Source organism: Danio rerio, chromosome 2 (assembly GCF_049306965.1).
Source record: "Danio rerio strain Tuebingen ecotype United States chromosome 2, GRCz12tu, whole genome shotgun sequence".
NCBI lineage: Eukaryota > Metazoa > Chordata > Actinopteri > Cypriniformes > Danionidae > Danio > Danio rerio.
The window spans coordinates 125,001-145,000 of record NC_133177.1 but is presented as its reverse complement, the minus strand read 5'-3'; the positions used below and the strand labels follow the sequence as shown (position 1 = coordinate 145,000).

The 20,000-nt window shown below is 47.0% G+C and overlaps 3 protein-coding genes across 7 annotated transcripts; 2 read left to right on the top strand and 1 right to left on the bottom strand.

Annotated features, from left to right (window-relative positions):
- Positions 1-8: 8 nt before the first annotated feature.
- angptl1b (angiopoietin-like 1b) lies at positions 9-5,516 on the top strand. 3 transcript variants are annotated; one of them, NM_001199970.1, is given in 6 exon segments: positions 196-224; positions 1,893-2,674; positions 2,972-3,165; positions 4,536-4,806; positions 4,892-5,398; positions 5,432-5,516. In NM_001199970.1, coding segments are annotated over 4 exon segments (1,425 nt in total). In that variant the 5' UTR covers positions 196-224; positions 1,893-1,902; the 3' UTR covers positions 5,080-5,398; positions 5,432-5,516.
- A 2,319-nt stretch (positions 5,517-7,835) lies between these two features.
- On the bottom strand, positions 7,836-12,178 carry cldn1 (claudin 1). 2 transcript variants are annotated; one of them, XM_073921731.1, is made up of 4 exons: positions 11,914-12,178; positions 10,673-10,788; positions 9,317-9,400; positions 7,836-8,156 (listed from the first exon to the last, which is right to left on the bottom strand). In XM_073921731.1, the coding sequence occupies exons 1-3, from the start codon at positions 12,134-12,136 to the stop codon at positions 9,323-9,325; spliced, it is 417 nt and encodes a 138-aa protein (XP_073777832.1). In that variant the 5' UTR covers positions 12,137-12,178; the 3' UTR covers positions 7,836-8,156; positions 9,317-9,322.
- A 1,284-nt stretch (positions 12,179-13,462) lies between these two features.
- On the top strand, positions 13,463-17,622 carry zgc:153913. 2 transcript variants are annotated; one of them, XM_073918327.1, is made up of 2 exons: positions 13,463-13,646; positions 15,376-17,622. In XM_073918327.1, the coding sequence occupies exon 2, from the start codon at positions 15,381-15,383 to the stop codon at positions 16,869-16,871; it is 1,491 nt and encodes a 496-aa protein (XP_073774428.1). In that variant the 5' UTR covers positions 13,463-13,646; positions 15,376-15,380; the 3' UTR covers positions 16,872-17,622. The 2 variants fall into 2 exon arrangements, with proteins under 2 accessions (XP_073774428.1, NP_001073448.1); NM_001079979.1 differs by lacking the exon at positions 13,463-13,646 and adding an exon at positions 14,263-14,285.
- Positions 17,623-20,000: the final 2,378 nt, after the last annotated feature.

Here is a 20,000-nt window from a genome sequence, read left to right as displayed (position 1 = left end):
GTGATTCTACAGTTGCTATGGTAACACAACAACTATAGTAATATAAACAAATGTGCCAATACTGTAGTTTTCACACACACACACACACACACACGCACGCACGCACGCGCACACACACTAAACCACACATATGCATACACACACACACACACACACACACACACTCACCAGCTCATAAGAGTGCGCGTCTGCAGCAGAGAGTCAGACAGAAGGAACACACTCAGGTCAGTCTCTTTCCTTTACTCCTGCTGCTGCTGCTCACTCTTTACATTAGTGGATTAGCGTATACATTTACACTATTAGCGTATATATTTACATAAACATGCATAAAAACCAATCATTACAGCTGAATAACTGGCACATCACTAACACACACACTCCAAACACACACTCCTGTGTACAGCAGAGGGAAACACTGCAGTCATTCAGCTCCTGCTGTAATATACTGTATTTCAACATTCCTCAAACATAATCCAGTTCAACTCTACAATCCGACTCTCCCACATGATGCTGAACTGATTCAGGGAATGTTCACAGTGTGTCTGATAATGTTTGATCTTCTGGAGAAAGTCTGATGTGTTTTATTTCTGCTAGAATTAAAGCAGAATATCTAGTCTAATATTATTGACTGTCATCATGAAGAGGAAACACATCAGCTATTAGAGATGAGTTATTAACACTGTTATGATGAGAGATGTGCTGGAGAAATCTGCTCTCTGATACACAGAAACTGGGAGAAAAATAAAAGAATGAGCCTTTAACAGGAGGGTGAATAACTCTGACTCTTCATCTTTAATTCTGCAGTTGTGTTATATATACAGTATATATGCGCAGAGACGTGTACAGCTGCTGAACACCACTCATCTGCAGGAATATGATCTGACTGGGCTTTTCCATCGAGAGCCTGCAGAAAACACTGAGTGTCTTTTTCCACTGTGGTTTAGAGTCTGCACACACACACACACACACACACACACACACACACACACACACACACACACACACACACACACACACACACACACACGTACACACACACACACACACACACACACACACACACACACACACACACACACACACTTGCACACACACACACACACACACACACACACACACACACACACACACACACACACACACACACACACACACACACACACACGTGCACACACACACACACACACACACACACACACACACACACTTGCACACACACACACACACACACACACACACACACACACACACACACACACACACACACACACACACACACACACACACACACACACACACACACACACACACACACGTGCACACACACACACACACACACACACACACACACACACACACACTGTAATAGTGTTGGTGATGTCTGTACTGTGCTGTTCACTGTGAGCTGATCGTCTGATCATGTCGGTGTGTCGGAGACTGTCGGCTCGGTGTTGTTCCTGCATCACTGCTCGCCCACACACTGACCAATCAGAATCCAGGAGTGCAGAGAGCGTGTAATAATCTTTATGAATGTGTGTGTGTGTGTGTGTGTGTGTGTGTTTACTTCAGTGGAGCTGCAGAACTCTTTCCTCAGTGTGTGTTTCTGACACTGGAGAAGAGCTGAGGATGGAAAATACTGCAGCGCTTTCTCCAACCACAGACACACACACACACACACACACACAGAGAGAGAGAGAGAGAGAGTGTGTGTGTGTGTGTGTGTGAGAGAGAGTGTATACTCCACTAATGTCTCTCTTGGCTGTTGTCTTTGTGTGTGTATGTGTGTGTTTGTGTGTGTGTGTGTGTGTGTGTGTGTGTGTGTGTGTTTGTTTGTGTGTGTGTGTGTGTGCATGTGTGTGTGTGTGTGCATGTGTGTGTGTGTGTGTGTGCAGATCTGCTGCTATGTGTCCTCAGGTCTGGATGTTCTGCTGGTTCCTCTGTGTGCTGTGGTGTGTGCGGATCAGCAGTTCCTCCAGCCGGCAGCGCAGGCAGATGGAGGCTCCAGACCCGCAGCAGCAGCAGCAGCAGTGCTCCTACACCTTCTTAATCCCGGAGCAGAAGATCACGGGGCCTATCTGTGCCAGCCGGGGGCCCTCGCTGCCGGACCCCGAGCGCGTGACGCGGACGGACATGTCTGAGCTGCGGCAGACCCTGAGCCGGCAGCGGCGGGAGATGGAGACGCTGCGGATGATGGTGGATGTGGACGGAGACATGGTGCAGGAGATGAAGCTGCTGCGTAAGGAGTCGCGGAACATGAACTCGCGGGTCACTCAGCTCTACATGCAGCTGCTGCACGAGATCCTTCGCAAGCGGGACTCCTCTCTGGAGCTGGCGGCGCTGCAGAACCGGCTGCTGAACGGGTCCGCCGCCGCGCTGCGTCTGTCCGCCGGGTACCGGGAGCTGCAGCAGCGGGTGTCTGTGCTGGCCGAGCGGGTCAACAGCCAGGCGGAGCTGCTGGCGCTGCTGGAGGAGCGCTGTGTGCGGGTGTACGGCAGGCAGAGCCGGGACCCACCGCCACCACCACTGCCGCAGGTGCTGCCGGAGAACATCCCGGTGTTTGTGCCGAGAGTCTCCAACGAGATCCAGAGCAACAGCTGGACGGAGGAGCAGAGAACCGGAGCAGCAGCAGCCGACACCGGGGAGCGACCCGCACAGAACAACAGCAGTCTGAAGGGTAACACACACACACACACACACACACACACACACAGGGCCGGTGCGTACATAGAAGTGAACTAGAATAGTCAGGACAGCAACAGAGAGAAAGCAGGAGTAAACACGTGCACACGCATGAACAAACAGACACCCACTTCCCTTCATCCACAACACTTTTGTAAGCAACCACCCCACATTACCTAACCCTGACCCTTTACTCTGGCCTGTGACCCCCTCCCCAACACCCCTACCTAACCCTAACCTCTGCATTTCTTCTGTGAGGTTGAGTAGTTAGTGTGTCTGCTGCCCCCTGCAGGTCCGTTCCGGGACTGTTATGCGGCGCTGCAGGCGGGACACTCGGTCAGCGGCGCGATCCTCCTGCAGCCGGACGACACCCTGACGCCTGTTCAGGCCTGGTGTGAACACGACGTGGACCGAGGAGGATGGACACTCATCCAGAGGAGGAAAGACGGAGCCGTCAACTTCTCCAGGGACTGGGACAGCTATAAGGTGGAGCTGGAGGCGGAGACACCATTAGCATGATTCATGAATATTATAATTATCACTGCTCTGAACACTGCTGTAGACGCACACACACTAACCTGAGCTTACCACATGAGTTTACCTGCTGACTACTGAGGGGATGAGTTCAGATGTTGACTAGTGAGTAGACGAGTTCAGATGTTGCCTAGTGAGTAGACGAGTTCTGATGTTGACTAGTGAGTAGATGAGTTCTGATGTTGACTAGTGAGTAGATGAGTTCTGATGTTGAATAGTGAGTAGACGAGTTCTGATGTTGACTAGTGAGTGGATGAGTTCAGATGTTGACTAGTGAGTAAATGAGTTCTGATGTTGACTAGTGAGTAGATGAGTTCAGATGTTGACTAGTGAGTAGACGAGTTCTGATGTTGACTAGTGAGTAGATGAGTTCAGATGTTGACTAGTGAGTAGATGAGTTCTGATGTTGACTAGTGAGTAGACTGATGTTGACTAGTGAGTAGATGAGTTCAGATGTTGACTAGTGAGTAGATGAGTTCAGATGTTGACTAGTGAGTAGACGAGTTCTGATGTTGACTAGTGAGTAGACGAGTTCAGATGTTGACTAGTGAGTAGATGAGTTCAGATGTTGACTAGTGAGTAGATGAGTTCTGATGTTGACTAGTGAGTAGATGAGTTCAGATGTTGACTAGTGAGTAGATGAGTTCAGATGTTGACTAGTGAGTAGATGAGTTCAGATGTTGACTAGTGAGTAGATGAGTTCTGATGTTGACTAGTGAGTGGACGAGTTCAGATGTTGACTAGTGAGTAGATGAGTTCAGATGTTGACTAGTGAGTAGACGAGTTCTGATGTTGACTAGTTAGTGGACGAGTTCAGATGTTGACTAGTGAGTAGATGAGTTCTGATGTTGACTAGTGAGTAGATGAGTTCTGATGTTGACTAGTGAGTAGATGAGTTCTGATGTTGACTAGTGAGTAGATGAGTTCAGATGTTGACTAGTGAGTAGATGAGTTCTGATGTTGACTAGTGAGTAGATGAGTTCAGATGTTGACTAGTGAGTAGATGAGTTCTGATGTTGACTAGTTAGTGGACGAGTTCAGATGTTGACTAGTGAGTAGATGAGTTCTGATGTTGACTAGTGAGTAGATGAGTTCTGATGTTGACTAGTGAGTAGATGAGTTCTGATGTTGACTAGTGAGTAGACGAGTTCTGATGTTGACCAGTGAGTAGATGAGTTCTGATGTTGACTAGTGAGTAGATGAGTTCAGATGTTGACTAGTGAGTAGATGAGTTCTGATGTTGACTAGTGAGTAGACAAGTTCTGATGTTGACTAGTCAGCTAGCTACTCATCTAGTGTTTCCTCTGCTCGTCGTCCTGCAGCTGGGCTTTGGGGATGTGGACGGTGAGCACTGGCTGGGTCTGGACACCATCTATAGTCTGGGCAGACAGGAGGAGTATAAGCTGCTGGTGGAGATGGAGGACTGGATGGAGAAGAAGGTCTACGCGGCGTACAGCAGCTTCCACCTGGAGCCCGAGAGCCAGTCGTACCGCCTGCGTCTGGGACTCTATCAGGGAAACGCTGGAGATTCATTAACCAGCCACAATGGCAGACAGTTCACCACGCTGGACAGGGACCACGACGCCTTCTCAGGTTTATACACACACCTGAACACACACACATACGACTCTCTCCTTTACACTGTGTGTGTGATGCTGACGCTCTGATGGTGTTTCAGGGAACTGTGCTCATTTCCAGAAGGGCGGCTGGTGGTACAACGCCTGCGGTCAGACCAATCTGAACGGCGTGTGGTACTCAGGCGGAGTGTATCGCAGCCGCTTTCAGGACGGCATATTCTGGGCCGATTACGGCGGAGGGTTTTACTCCATGAAGTCTGTGCGTATGATGATCCGACCCATCGACTGATCAGCTGTGATGAAAACTGGAACTCACCACAAAAACTACATTACCCATGATGCTGTTGAGGAAATCCCACCAATCAGAGGAATCTTTAGCTCCGCCCTCTCCAATCAAGCACTGCAGACACACAGCACACAGTGTTGATGGTTGAATGGCTGTAGATCTCTTTCCCTCACTGAACCCATGTCATCACATGCTGTATGCCGGTGCCGGATCACTGCCTGCTGGGCCAGCTTCATGACAGATCTGGGCCAGAATTCTTTGCTAGCTGGGATTTGACCACAGGCGTCAGGTGTTTGAGAATAAGAGTGATTTCTGCCATGTGTGATGATGATGATGATGATGATGATGATGATGATGATGATGATGATGATCAGCTTTCAGTTGAGGAGACTCTCAGACTGATGATGAGATATATTCATTAAAGCACGCTTTGCATCCTCTGCTGCTGCGTTTGCACTGATCTGACACTCCTGCATGTTCACATCACACTACCCTCACCTGATCATCTACATTTACTCACTGTTTACTCTCACATAAACCCGTCTGACAATACTGAAGATACTTTGAAGAATGCTGGAAACCTGTAACCATTGACTTCAGTAGTGGGAAAAGCAAATACTGTGTAAGTCAATGGTTACAGGTTTCCAGAGCTCCACATCTTCTTCAGTGTTCAACAGAATAAAGAAAGTCATTGGGGTTTGGAACAAGTGAAGGCTCATTAATGATGTCAGAATGTTCAGGTGTGAGTGAACTGACCCTTTAATATCCTCTATTAGACTGAACACCATGAGGCATGAGGAAAACAGTGGATGTCTCTGCTCATGATGTAGAGCAGGGGTGCCCAAACTCTGTTCTGGAGGGCCGGTGCCCTGGAAAGTTTAGTTCCAACTCCACTCAGACACACCTGGGCTATAATCAAGCTCTTAGCAGACCTTCTGGAAACATCTGTGCAGGTGTGTTGAGGCAAGCTGGAGCTGAATCAGCAGGACACCGGCCCTCCAGAACTGAGTTTGGACACCCCTGAGACAGACCATTGGCCCATGAACACTACAGGAGGCAACTCCATCACATGTTAGCATTAGAACAGCTCTCGCTACATTATTTATCAATAAGCAGACCTCTCTGAGGAAATTACAAACGTGAAACAGGAAATGCGTCAGGAGCACTGCTGTTGTTTACATCCATCAAAATGATCCACTGAGTCCTCAATGCAGCAGTGTGCTGTCTGACAGCGAGTCTGGAGACTCCAGCCACATCTGTAACAGAGAAACGCCAGTCAGGGTTTATTATAGAGCCTTTATGAGGAGCAGAAACACACTCAGAGATCCAGACGCCGCTGGGAAGAGTGGACACAGGCCAGACGTCTGCGGTGCGCCTGCGGTGTGTGTGTGTGTGTGTGTGTGTGTGTGTGTGTGTGTGTTGGAGGAGGATAAACATAAGAGGAAAAGCTGAAGCCGTAAATACACCACAGGCTTAAACATTTGATCTTCTGTGCAACAGGCGAGTGTCAGAGTGAGTGTTGTCCATGAAGCCCACACACACACACACACACACACACACACACACACACACACACACACACACACACACACACACACACACACACACACACACACACACACACACACACACACACTCTGAGGAACACAAACGCTTCAACTCTGAGTTGGAGACCCATGATCAATGCACAAACCATTCCCAGTATCTGTGTGTGTGTGTGTGTGTGTGTGTGTGTGTGTGTGTGTGTGTGTGTGTGTGGAGCAGTAAACCTCAGATTAGCATAAGCATGATCCGCTAGCACACAGCAGCAGTGTAAAGCTGAAGGAGAGCTTTGATTTAGCTGTGGAGGAGCAGGAGGTGTGTGTGTATGTGGCTAAAGGTGATCTGCGGGGACCACACACTCACACACACACACACACACACACACACACACACACACACACACACACACACACACACACACACGGCTGTCTCTGTAGCTCAGCTGAATACTGAATTCATTCATTCATTTTCTTTTCAGCTTAGTCTCTGCATTAATCAGGGGTCACCACGGTGGAATGAACCGCCAACTTATCCAGAATTTTAACACCATAACCCTGATATGACAGATGAACACATGACTCTGACAGCATATACAGGTGCAGAGTGAGCTGAGGAGTTCTGCTGCAGGACACAGTAGACCGGTGCTGTGATCAGGCAGTGGAGCTCTGCTGCCCCCCAGTGTCCACATGCAGACCCTCAGCTGGAGATCATTACTGTGAGATCAACACTGACAGAAGCTGCTGTGACGATCCTCATCCTCTCCACTGCTCAAACACCAGCACATGCAGAGGACAGCAGATCTGACGACGACCGCAGGAAATATTGAACCATAAGTGAACCATATCTGGACAGACGGCTGCGTCACATCCCATCATGCCAGCCCAGTGTGTGTGTGTGTGTGTGTGTGTGTGTGTTCTGCTGTTTCTGAGGAATCTCCTGAACTGATGGAGAATGTGTGTGTGAGGAATGTGCTGCAGGTCTGCACAGGTTCATGCTGGAGCGTGTCTGAACACACACACACACACACACACACACACACACACACACACACACACACACACACACACACACACACACACACACACACACACACACACACACACACACACATACATACACACACACACACATACACACACACACTCACACACACTCACACACACTGACTAGAGGACTGATCAGTGACACACGAATGAACAGGAGTCTGACACCGAGAGTAACACACACACTTCAGCTTTAATGAGTGCGTCATGATGAGCCGGTCATTTACATCAGTGCAGAGGGTTAATCAGGAAACAGGCGAAGATTAAACACACACACACACACACACAAACACACACACACACAGGCGCAGGTTTGTCTGTAGTCAGGTGTGTGTTCAGACGCGGTCAGTTCCCGGGCGTCCTGCTGCGCGCGCTGGAGGATACGAGGGTTTTTCAGAAGCTTCACTCCCACAGATACAGCAGAGCAGGGAACCGCCGATGATGGAGAGAGCTGAAGAGCCCCAGCCCACATACAGAGCCTTCCCGAACTCATACCTGACACACACACACACACACACACACACACACACACACACACACACACACACACACACACACACACACACACACACACAGAGAGAGAGAGAGAGAGCAGACTCATGAACACATCAGGCAGGCTGTGCATGGACTGCATGTGTTTATCCGTGTGTTTTTGAGAGGGGTCTGGCTGCAGACCTGGTGCAGTGCAATCTGAGCTGCATCCAATGCTTTTGAATGCTCACCTAACCCCGCCCCTAACCCCACCCCTCATAGTGATGTCACTCACTCTATTTAAGTGCACTGTGTCTGACATCGCATCTCTGAGAGAGGCAGTCTCAGCTTGCATCATGAAGGCTGCATCCAGATACTGCTGGTGTGTTGAGCACATCTCAGAATATTGCCATTAAAAATGCTTCATCAAAACACCAAGATGCAAAGCAGATCTCCATTCTCCAGATCTCCATTCTCCAGATCTCCATTCTCCAGATCTCCATTCTCCAGATCTCCATTCTCCAGATCTCCATTCTCCAGATCTCCATCCCCCAGATCTCCATTCTCCAGATCTCCATCCCCCAGATCTCCGTTCCCCAGATCTCCATTCCCCAGATCTCCATCCCCCAGATCTCCGTTCCCCAGATCTCCATTCCCCAGATCTCCATTCTCCAGATCTCCGTTCCCCAGATCTCCATTCTCCAGATCTCCATTCTCCAGATCTCCATTCCCCAGATCTCCATTCTCCAGATCTCCGTTCCCCAGATCTCCATTCCCCAGATCTCCATTCTCCAGATCTCCGTTCCCCAGATCTCCATTCTCCAGATCTCCATTCCCCAGATCTCCATTCTCCAGATCTCCATCCCCCAGATCTCCGTTCCCCAGATCTCCGTTCTCCAGATCTCCGTTCTCCAGATCTCCATTCTCCAGATCTCCATTGCACTGTGTTCTCTGTGTTTGGTCTTGGTCTTCTGACTCATTTATGTAACAGCACAGTGCTGCAGCCTCCACTCCTCTGGGTGAGATCTGTGCAGGAGCAGCAGGAGGTGAGGAGGAGCTGCTCTACTGTGCAGCACTGATGAAGACGCTCGTCTGCGCACTCATGATTATTGTGATACTCCATGTGGGACTGAATCAACACATGAGCAGCTCTACATTCAGGGAATCAGTGTTTGCTCACTCACCTCGCGTTAGTTGGAGTAAACGGGTCGAAGAACTTCTGCCGGATCTTCTCTCCGTACCAGCTGGTGGCGATCAGAGCAAAAAGCCTTGTAGAAAGAAGAGCAGAGCTGACATGAACACACGGAACACACTCATACAGTCACCAGCATGGAGCACTCTGAGCTGCACTGCAGTGTAGGGATGAAGGGATGGTGGAGGAACAGTGGGATGAAGCCAAGAGGATCAACACTGAACATGCGGTGCACATGTTGCTTTTTTACAGGATTTTCCCAGCAGCTGGAGAGCCGGAAATAACGAAAAATACCAGCCATTAAATTACAGACACTTACCATAAAATAACAGACAGTAAATTACTGATATTTACTTAATTTACTTCAAATTTCAGGAACATTTCTGATGTTTACTGCCTGTTATTTTACAGTACATGTCTGTGGCTGAACAGTAGACTTTATTTACAGTGTGGGTTCATCAGGGGTCCACAATAAAGCCTTAAGACTCAGAGTGGGGGACCGTCTGTAGTGATTGGACAGAGCAGCCTACAGAACACTTATAGGACATCTCACAGGTTCAACATTAAATATTGGAAAGGGGCGTGGTTTATTTTAGCCCCGCCTCTCATCTTTCACTCACAATAAACCAATTGTTAAAGGGGCACGGTGGCTCAGTGGTCAGCACTGTGACCTCACAGCAAGAAGGTCTCTGGTTTGAGTCCCGGCTGGGTCAGTTGGTGTTTCTGTGTGGAGTTTGCATGTTCTCCCCGTGTTGGTGTGGGTTTCCTCCGGGTGCTCCGGTTTCAGTCCAAACACATGCGCTATAGGGGAACTGATCAACTACACTGGCCGTAGTGTATGAGTGTGTGTGTGTGTGTGAGAGAGAATGAGTGTGTATGGGTGTTTCCCATTACTGTGTTGCAGCTGGAAGGGCATCCACTGTGTAAAACATGCTGGAGTAGTTGGTGGTTCATTCCACGGTAGAAACTCTAGAAACACCCACCCACACCCACACACACACACACACACACACACACACACACACACACACACTACGGCCAGTGTAGTTGATCAGTTCCCCTATAGCGCATGTGTTTGGACTGAAACCGGAGCACCCGGAGGAAACCCACACCAACACGGGGAGAACATGCAAACTCCACACAGAAACACCAACTGACCCAGCCGAGACTCAAACCAGAGACCTTCTTGCTGTGAGGTGATTGTGCTACCCACTGCGCCACCGTGCCGCCTGTTTTTTTGTGAGCGCTGTCATGTGTGTTTGCAGCAGTCGTCAGTGAGTGTAATGAGCATGAGCTTATCTCCAGTGATGAACAGCACTCCTCCAGCCAGAGCCACTTTACTCTTCACCTGTGGCGCTTCTGAAAGGCAGGTTGTGCACTTCATGCCCACGAAAGACACCAGCGTCGACAGGCCACACAGGAAGATGCCGGTCAGCATCAGCCCTCGAGCCCCCTGGATCTCCCCTGAGAACACAGAGACAGACATGTGGTCACAGTCAAGCCTCCTGCTGATGTACGGGGCTCGTTCTCACAGCACAGTACAGTACACAGTCACGGTGATCTTGTAGTTTGGGGACTGTTTTGTTTTGACTTCACTGTTCCCACTTATCAATAAAAATAAAAGGGGATTTGGGCTTTTTATCTCAAAATAGCATGATGTAACGGAGGCCAGCTAGTGCAGGCTGTGCAGGTAAACTTCACTCCTCTGACCTCTAAAGGTGCACTAGAGACAAACGCCAGAGGCCATGGTCTTAAGCCTCCTTGTTAGAGCAACTGACTTCCATGCGGAAGGTTGCCGGTTCGATCCCACCTCGGAGCGGGTTGGGTGGTGTAGGACCGGCGGGGTTACAATGACAAACTCACAGCTCTGACTTTCTTCTCAGAACTGAGGGATGTAAACACTAAATTGCAAGTTACAGTCAGATTTTCAGGAAATGAAGTCGTATTATCCACGTTATAAAGTCAGAACGTTTATTTTTCAATATCAAAACTGCGATCTCCTCATTAGAATACATTTACATAATTAATATTTAAAATTGCACCCTTGAACCCAGTTTTTCTGCATTTGACCAAAATAGTTTTAAAACAACCCAGCGTTAGTGAGAGTGCTCAAACCCAGAGGCAGAGTCATGCAGAGAAAACAATCCTAAACCGGGAAGACCACTTATATGAGCTATTATTGGACTAAATAACAATCTGAAGGACGCTGACATCTGTTTAGTCTTGGCATTTTGTCAAACACAAACATATAGATATTTTTAAAAGTGTCATTTATTTTGGGTTAAAAAGTCTCATTTAAATTTAATTAATAAAATTAACTCACAAATATGGACAGAAACAGCGTGTAACTGCATCAATTCAGTGTAAATGAGACGGTTCAACCCTGAATAAACCCATAATAACCCATAATAAATGACACCTTTAAAACAATAAATGAGCATTTTCTGTCTACATATGACCAGACATTGTGTTCAATAGCCCAGCCCCATCAGCGCTGTGAGCTGTGCTGGTGTCCTCTGGGTCAGTCAGGTGATGTGCTGAGGAGCGTCTGGAATTCAGCTCACCTGTCCGGGCACGCGCGGCTCTTACCTGGCAGCTTCAGCAGGGAGTCGTATTTTTTGCACTGCAGCTGGCCGGTGCTCTGCGACACACAGGACTGCCACAGTCCCTCATACTGCGCCTGTGCTGTGATGATGTTGTCTCCGGCGTACGAGGACATCTTCCACTCCGCCATGGCTGTGGAGGCGATCAGACCCAGCAGACCCAGAAAACCCAGACAGTAACCCAGCATCTGCAGCCCTGCGTGCGCCATCAGGAGAGAGCTGGAGGAGGAACTGAGAGAACACTGAACACTGCTGCTGCTGAGGACAGAACATCACACACACACACACCTGGAGGACACGCCTCCTGCACGACACCACACCCACTGCACTCTACACACTACACAGAAAACACTACAGTAATGCTTACTCAACACTGCAGACTTTCTGAAGCACACGATAGTGGAGTATCTGAATTTAATTATACAGTCGCTATGGTAACACAACAAGTGCAGTAACTGATCTGTTGTGGTAATTCTACAGTTGCTATGGTAACAACAACTACAGTAACTGATCCGTTGTGGCGATTCTACAGTTGCTATGGTAACAACAACTACAGTAACTGATCTTTTGTGGCAATTCTACAGTTGCTATGGTAACACAACAACTACAGTAACTGATCCGTTGTGGTGATTCTACAGTTGCTATGGTAACAACAACTACAGTAACTGATCTTTTGTGGCGATTCTACAGTTGCTATGGTAACACAACAACTACAGTAACTGATCTGTTGTGGTGATTCTACAGTCACTATGGTAACACTGTTGTGGTGATTCTACAGTCGCTATGGTAACACTGTTGTGGTAATTCTACAGTCGCTATGGTAACACTGTTGTGGTGATTCTACAGTCGCTATGGTAACACAACAACTACAGTAACTGATCTGTTGTGGTGATTCTACAGTCACTATGGTAACACTGTTGTGGTGATTCTACAGTCGCTATGGTAACACTGTTGTGGTAATTCTACAGTCGCTATGGTAACACTGTTGTGGTGATTCTACAGTCGCTATGGTAACACAACAGCTTCAGTGATTGATCTGTGATTGATCCTCAGTGCTGATGTACTTTCATTTTCTCCATCTCACTGGTGGCGAGTTCAGGCGAGTGAGTGTTTAAGCAGCCCTGCAGGAAAATATAAATTTAGATCTCAAAGAAATTATCTTAATATTAAAGGAATCATGAGTTTGATCTTGCCCATGCCATGAGGAATGTCCTTCAGTGATGTAGTTATCAGTGGTCTGCAAGCTCCAGTGTTTACTGAGACTGAAATAAGATTACAACATTGATATTGAGATGAGAAATATGGTTATCGCAGCACTTGTGACTGCTTCAGGAAATATTTCCCGTCACGGGATGACTGAACATGAAGGAACGTGTAGTCTAGCACATCTGTTACCCAAGACAAGGCAAGACTTTATCAAGACAAAATCACATAATCTGACATGGGCACTTCTGTAATCGACAGTATCACTCCAGTGATCTGACCAGGGCTTTACACAGTTCATATGTATATAGAGTATGAACACTTCAGTATTCACTGTAAATGAGTATAATATACTATCCTGAACGCTACACACGATCATCCACTCACTCACCCATCATTATATGCTGGTCAGACTGCTTCAGGAGCTCAGCGGATCAACATCCAGAGGGATTTTCACTTTCAGTAGGATCTGAGTTTGTCCAGTTGATCACAGAAGAAGATGGTCTGAATAATGAGGTAAACGAGAACCTGCTGAGATATCCGCCCGCGCGGTGAGCAGAACACTCTTACTTCAAAACAAACACAAGCTGTTTCTGTTACCACACTGGCAGGTTTGCTCGTATTAAAGAGAAACTCTCTTCATTATCTCTGAACACAACACTAGTTTAGCTTGTCTAGAAAATGCTTCTTGATTTCAGAGTTTTCAGATATTTAGACTAGAATCACTCTGAGTAAAGCAATGTTTGTTTTGCAGTATATGTGATGGCGTTGCTGTTAAACGTTCACAGTTTGTGCTTTTCTTGATGTGTTTTAGCTGATATGGATTTCAGAAATGTCAATACTGTTCACCGCAGTAAAGCAGATCAGAGTCTGCAGGAGTCCGTCAATACTGTACACAACAGCCAAACATTCTCTCACCCCCTGCATTCAGGAGAGTTCATCACTAATGTTTAACTAAATCAAGAATTACTCTCAGACATGAGTGATTGTGTGCAGCAGTTGTTTGTTGGATATTCCTGCACTCGTGCACTAAACGCTGAGCGATGTGCAGATAGTGTCTGACCAATGAGTGTCTGTTTGCTCATGGGGTTTCTCTGAAACTGCAGTGAGTTTGAGGATTTCTGCTGAACTGAGCTGGATGTGCACAACACTGCGGTACGTAAAACACACTGTCTTCACTGTCTTAGGCTTTCTTTCAACCATTATAATAGATTTACTGAACTGTTATTTGCACTTTCTGGAGATTATTCATGTATAATAAAAATGAATTAGCATTAACCTCAGTCGAGTATGATGAACTAAACCCTGTGTAGGATATCTTCAGTCTGAATATACTGAAATGTTCCAATAAGCGTTACACAGTATTGCTCAACTGCAGCAACAGGGCATTCAGCTGGAGTTTCAGTCAGTGGCAAATAGGCTTGTTTTTTGAGGCTTTTCAGAATGAAAACACTTCATGCTCAGCTACTGACATGATAGGAACAACAAACACTATTGATTGGACACTATTGATTACCATTGGATGTCCTATTGCTTTACATGTGCTTATTACAAACACACTTATTGCTCAAAATTACTATAAAACCTGATTCTGATGGATTAGTCAGGACAGTCCAAGGGCTGTTATTCCCAGACAACAATTCTGAATAACACAGACTCGTCTGGGAACTGGATCTGAGAATATATTTACATCCATATACGTACACCCACATTCATATTCACATTGTCCACATCAGTGCCCTCTAGTGTCTGAATAATGCGCAGGTTAGTGTATAATCCATTCAGCTGTTTTAGTTTCTGTCAGCTTTGCTTTAAATTAAAGAACTAATGAACTATTATGACTCAGAATAATGCTTGTGACTATTTTTTACATCTTATTGCAAGTATCCATGTAATAAGCAGGATAAAGTACATCCAGCAAGGTTGTTATCTCAGAATAAACCCTTCAGTCTTACTGACCTTATCAGTTTGTAGCATCCAGCAGAATAACAGGCTGTTATTAACCTCTAAACATCAATGGAAGTGAAAGAGAGCGGAAGTCTGAAGCCAAACAGATTCCAATAGCTGCGCCTGCTCGAGTCTGAAGAGTAAGGTCAATAGAACCGAGCTGCGCTTCACACCGGGCTGCTGGCTTTATTCTGGGATAACAACCTGCTGATGTGCTTTATCCCTAACATGTGAGAGATTCTGTTTCAGCAGAGACGATGATCAACACAATGACTGAAGGTGATTTTCTTTCCTCCAGGAGACATGAGTAATCTGTGCGCTGTGGTTCTGCTGGTCCTGATCCATCTGTACTGTGGCGTCTGCTGTCCTGAGCCCTGCCAGTGCTTCTCCGGCTCCAAACTGGTCTGTTCTGATGACAGGATGAAGAGTTTACCTGTGAACATCTCCACGCAGGTGCGAGAGCTGATCGTGGTGGCCTCGGGGATCCCAGATCTGGACCAGCAGTCGTTTCCGGAGACCCTCAGACTCTCGAAGCTGGTGTTTCTGAACGGCATGTTGAAAAGTGTGTCCGGCGAGGCCTTCGAGCGTCTGGTAGAGCTGCGGGAGCTGGAGATCAGCGGGAACATCTGCTGGATGAGCCTCGATATTCAGACCTTCAGCTCGCTGACCAATCTGACCCGACTCCTGCTCAACAATAATAAGCTGAGCGGTGTGGACGCGGGTCTGTTCCACTCTCTGCACCAGCTGGAGATGCTGCAGCTCAGAGGGAACGGCTTGTCTTTCCTCTCCGGTCGGCTGTTCCAGCGGCTCCATCGTCTGCAGGAGCTGGACCTGTCCTTCAACCAGATCAGCTCGCTCTCCACTGAGCTTTTCCAGAACAACTCTGAGCTCAGAGTGCTGTCGCTGCAGGCCAACAAGATCCCAAACCTGCCGGACGGCATCTTCACACATCTGGATCACCTGCAGGAGCTGAACCTGCGGAGCAACCTCATCCGGGTGCTGACCCCCGGGTCCTTCCCAGCATCATTGAAGACACTAATCCTCAAGAAGAACTTGCTGGAGAAGCTGACCAATGCTGTCTTTCACACACTACACTACATCACTTATCTGGACCTATCTCAGAATTCACTCACTGAAGTCCCGGCGGATCTCTTCCAGAATCTGATCTCACTGGAAACACTCGATCTGTCTGAGAACCGGATTTCCACGCTGGCCGGATCTGTCTTTAAAGGGTTGTTCAGTATTAAATCTGTGTATCTGCAGAAGAACAGTCTGATTTCTGTGGATGCGCATCTCCTGAAGGACCAGCACGACCTGCAGCTGCTCGACCTGTCCAACAACAGCTTACGGAGCATCCCGAGCGGCTTCTTTGAGGATCTGGACTTCCAGTGTGTGTTTGAGCTGCGCGGGAACCCCTGGAGCTGTGACTGTGGGATACACTACTTCTATGACTGGCTGAAGTACAACCACAAACACGTGAAGGATCTGTCCAGGGTCTCCTGTGAAGCTCCTGAGTTAATCCAAGGACACAATCTGAGGTCTGTGGATAGGGAGCAGCTGGTCTGCTCCAGAAACTCCAGCTCAAACTCTCCAGAGATGATCTCTGTTGATGAAGGGTCGATCCAATGCTCAGTGCAGGAACTTAAAGGCACGGCATCTATCGAGTGCAAGGTCACGAAGTGCACCAATGTGAAGTTTCAGGCTGCTTTTCAGTTTGCGAATGGAAATGAATCGGGAAGAGTTGTGGGTAAGGAATGGCCAGCACCCATAGGATGCTCCACCGGGACCGCTTAGTGCTTTCATTGAACAGTCAAACTGTTTAGAGCCCTTAATCAGCTTCCGCTTTAGCTGTGCAGACGTGTGATTCCATTTGTTTAACCAGGTTTTACCATAAATACCATGGCTGCTGTTGCATAGTCGACCATGGGAACCACAAATGGACTATGGGCAAATCTATCTATAGTTTCACCATGGCGATTCTAGTAAAACTGTGGTTATACAATTGGAAGTCAATGCAACAAACACATGGTTATTATAATTTTACAATCACAAAGCCGAGGTTTATTTCTGTAAGGGACTACTCATGAAATGAACATTATACATCTACAAATGAACCTTTATTGCAGCACTATTGCACGCTGTGTTGGGGAAGTCCATGTCCTGCGGTACTCCTGCAGCAGTGTACTACTCATTCACTTGTTTAGGAAAAGAATGAGTTATGCTCCTCTTGCATTACGTGTTGGTGTCATCTTCTATTTCTGACAGATGTCAGGCTCTTTTACTCCAGAATGAGTGAAATGTGAAGTAAATACTCAAACAAACCTTTCTGGATCACCTGAGGATCAGGATGCAAGAAAACACACACTCAGAAATGCTTGCATTCAAAGTTTTCATTCACTTTAAAGCTTTGTGAATGTGCAGTCAGACGAGTAAATACATGATCATATTGAGCAGAACTGTACAGCACGCCTCATATTTCCACACAGCAATCACATCCGCATCTCTCTCAACACAAGACCATCAGTCAATAAATGAATAAATAAAGCATCTTGTGTTCTTATTATTGTTTATTTTCTATAAAATGAACAGAAACACTTTGCTTTACTACTTACTTGAAAAAGGTGATCTAGTTAGGTAACTTGTGGTACCTGTAATGCATTACTCCAGCACTGGTGTCCAGTCCGGCTTCTCTATCAGAGTATTACAGAGATACAGGTAATGCAGGTGTGTTTGAACAGCTTGAATAGTTTCAGAAAAAGATCTTTGCCCAAACTATATAAAGTAAAACACATGATAAGTGACTACTCACGCTCTTATTTTGCCTGCATCCATACTGCCCATCTACTGGTTGTGTAATGGTCACATGATTAGGGCTCTGGTCAGGGCCATGTCTCTGTTTTCAAAGGTCTGAGCTTCAGTTCTAAATGCACAGGTTGAGTTAGGAAGATGCAGGAGAAGTGTGGCGTGACGTGAGGCGTAGCGTAACAAAACTTATACATTTATTACAAACATGCCAGCGGTGCTGTAATGCGCATATATGACACCTTTCAGTGGTAAATAAACCCCAGAGTGTCTTTAATGGTTTTACCGCGGTGACAAGCTGATATACAGCCTCAACACAATGTTCACACAACCTTCCTCAGTGTAGAGAAGTGTGCCGGATGAGTCCATCAGTGATAAGAGAGGTGGATGAACTCTCCTGTGGGGCTCAAAGTGCAGTGATGATGAAGCACCGCACAGCGTCTCAACAGGCCAGATGATTCATCCCAAACATCCCGTAAATGTGCAGTGAAGCGGTGTTGAGCAACTCTTACTGGGAATGAAGCCCACTTTATACTTCAGCACTGAGAGATCGGTGTGCCCTACAGCAAAGCCATCACCAGTTCTACTCCTGCAGTGACACTTCTGAAGCACTAGTAGGCAGTGTGCTTTCACTTATTTTGTGTTTACGTTGGAAATGAACGTAAATTCACACTCATTCAGGGAAGAAAGAGGCGGGAGTTATAACTATACAACAAACACTAGCAAAGACTACAGATATACATAGGCTTTGGTCTATTGCTCTTGCCCCAGGAGTGTTGCAAATATGGCCGCCGAGTGAACAGAATTGCTTGAAAGGGACTTTAGCGAACGCCTGCATACAGTACTCCTCTATGGGAATAAACAGTCATGCCACAGATCTCGCTCCGCCCCCACATCTCCAGCCCCACCCACACTCAACTATACTAAGCCAGCCAATCACAGATCTTGCTCTCCATATTGAGTGTGGTTAGATTTATTGAAAGGTGTGGGTCAGGGTCTGTGACTGAGCGAAGGCTACACCAGACCTGCTGCACACACTCTACACAGTATACACTGGCATTCAAAATTTGACGTGTGTTTGAGGAGGGGTCTAATAAAATTATAAACACTAATGTAGTGTTCGTGCTGCCCTCGTGAGTTTATTAACATCTATGTTTATTGCAGTGTTTTAAAGTTAGCGTGAAATCAAAATTTGCTGCTCTTATTTTAGTGTGTACAATAGCAGTTCTTATTATAAACGATGTCTCTGTGCTCTTTATTATTGCCGAAAAATTCATTTGCCCTCATTATCTTTAACTAAAGACCCCTCGAAACAACCGTTCTTCATGTCTGGTCTAGGGTGGGGCTATCAGTCTTTTAGGGCGGGGTTATCAGTACATTAGGATGGGGCTATGAGTCATTTAGGGCGGGATTGTCAGTCCTTTAGGGCGGGATTGTCAGTCCTTTAAGGGCGGGATTGTCAGTCCTTTAGGGCGGGATTGTCAGTCTTTTAGGGCGGGATTGTCAGTCCTTTAGGGCGGGATTGTCAGTCTTTTAGGGCGGGATTGTCAGTCCTTTAGGGCGGGATTGTCAGTCCTTTAAGGGCGGGATTATCAGTCTTTTAGGGCGGGATTGTCAGTCCTTTAAGGGCGGGATTGTCAGTCCTTTAGGGTGGGATTGTCAGTCCTTTAAGGGCGGGATTGTCAGTCCTTTAGGGTGGGATTGTCAGTCCTTTAAGGGCGGGATTGTCAGTCCTTTAGGGTGGGATTGTCAGTCCTTTAAGGGCGGGATTATCAGTCTTTTAGGGCGGGATTGTCAGTCCTTTAAGGGCGGGATTATCAGTCTTTTAGGGCGGGATTGTCAGTCCTTTAAGGGCGGGATTATCAGTCCTTTAGGGCGGGATTATCAGTCTTTTAGGGCGGGATTGTCAGTCCTTTAAGGGCGGGATTGTCAGTCTTCAAGGGCGGAATTGTCAGTCCTTTAGGGCGGGGCTATTAGTCTTTTAGGGCGGGGCTATCGGTGCACATCTTGTTTTTGCTCTGGTTTCATTCATTCGTCATTCTGTCTCACAGTTAGCAGTGCTCATCTTCCAATTATCCAGATAGCTTCCAAAGGACTAAATCAGCGCTGCCTCACATGCTT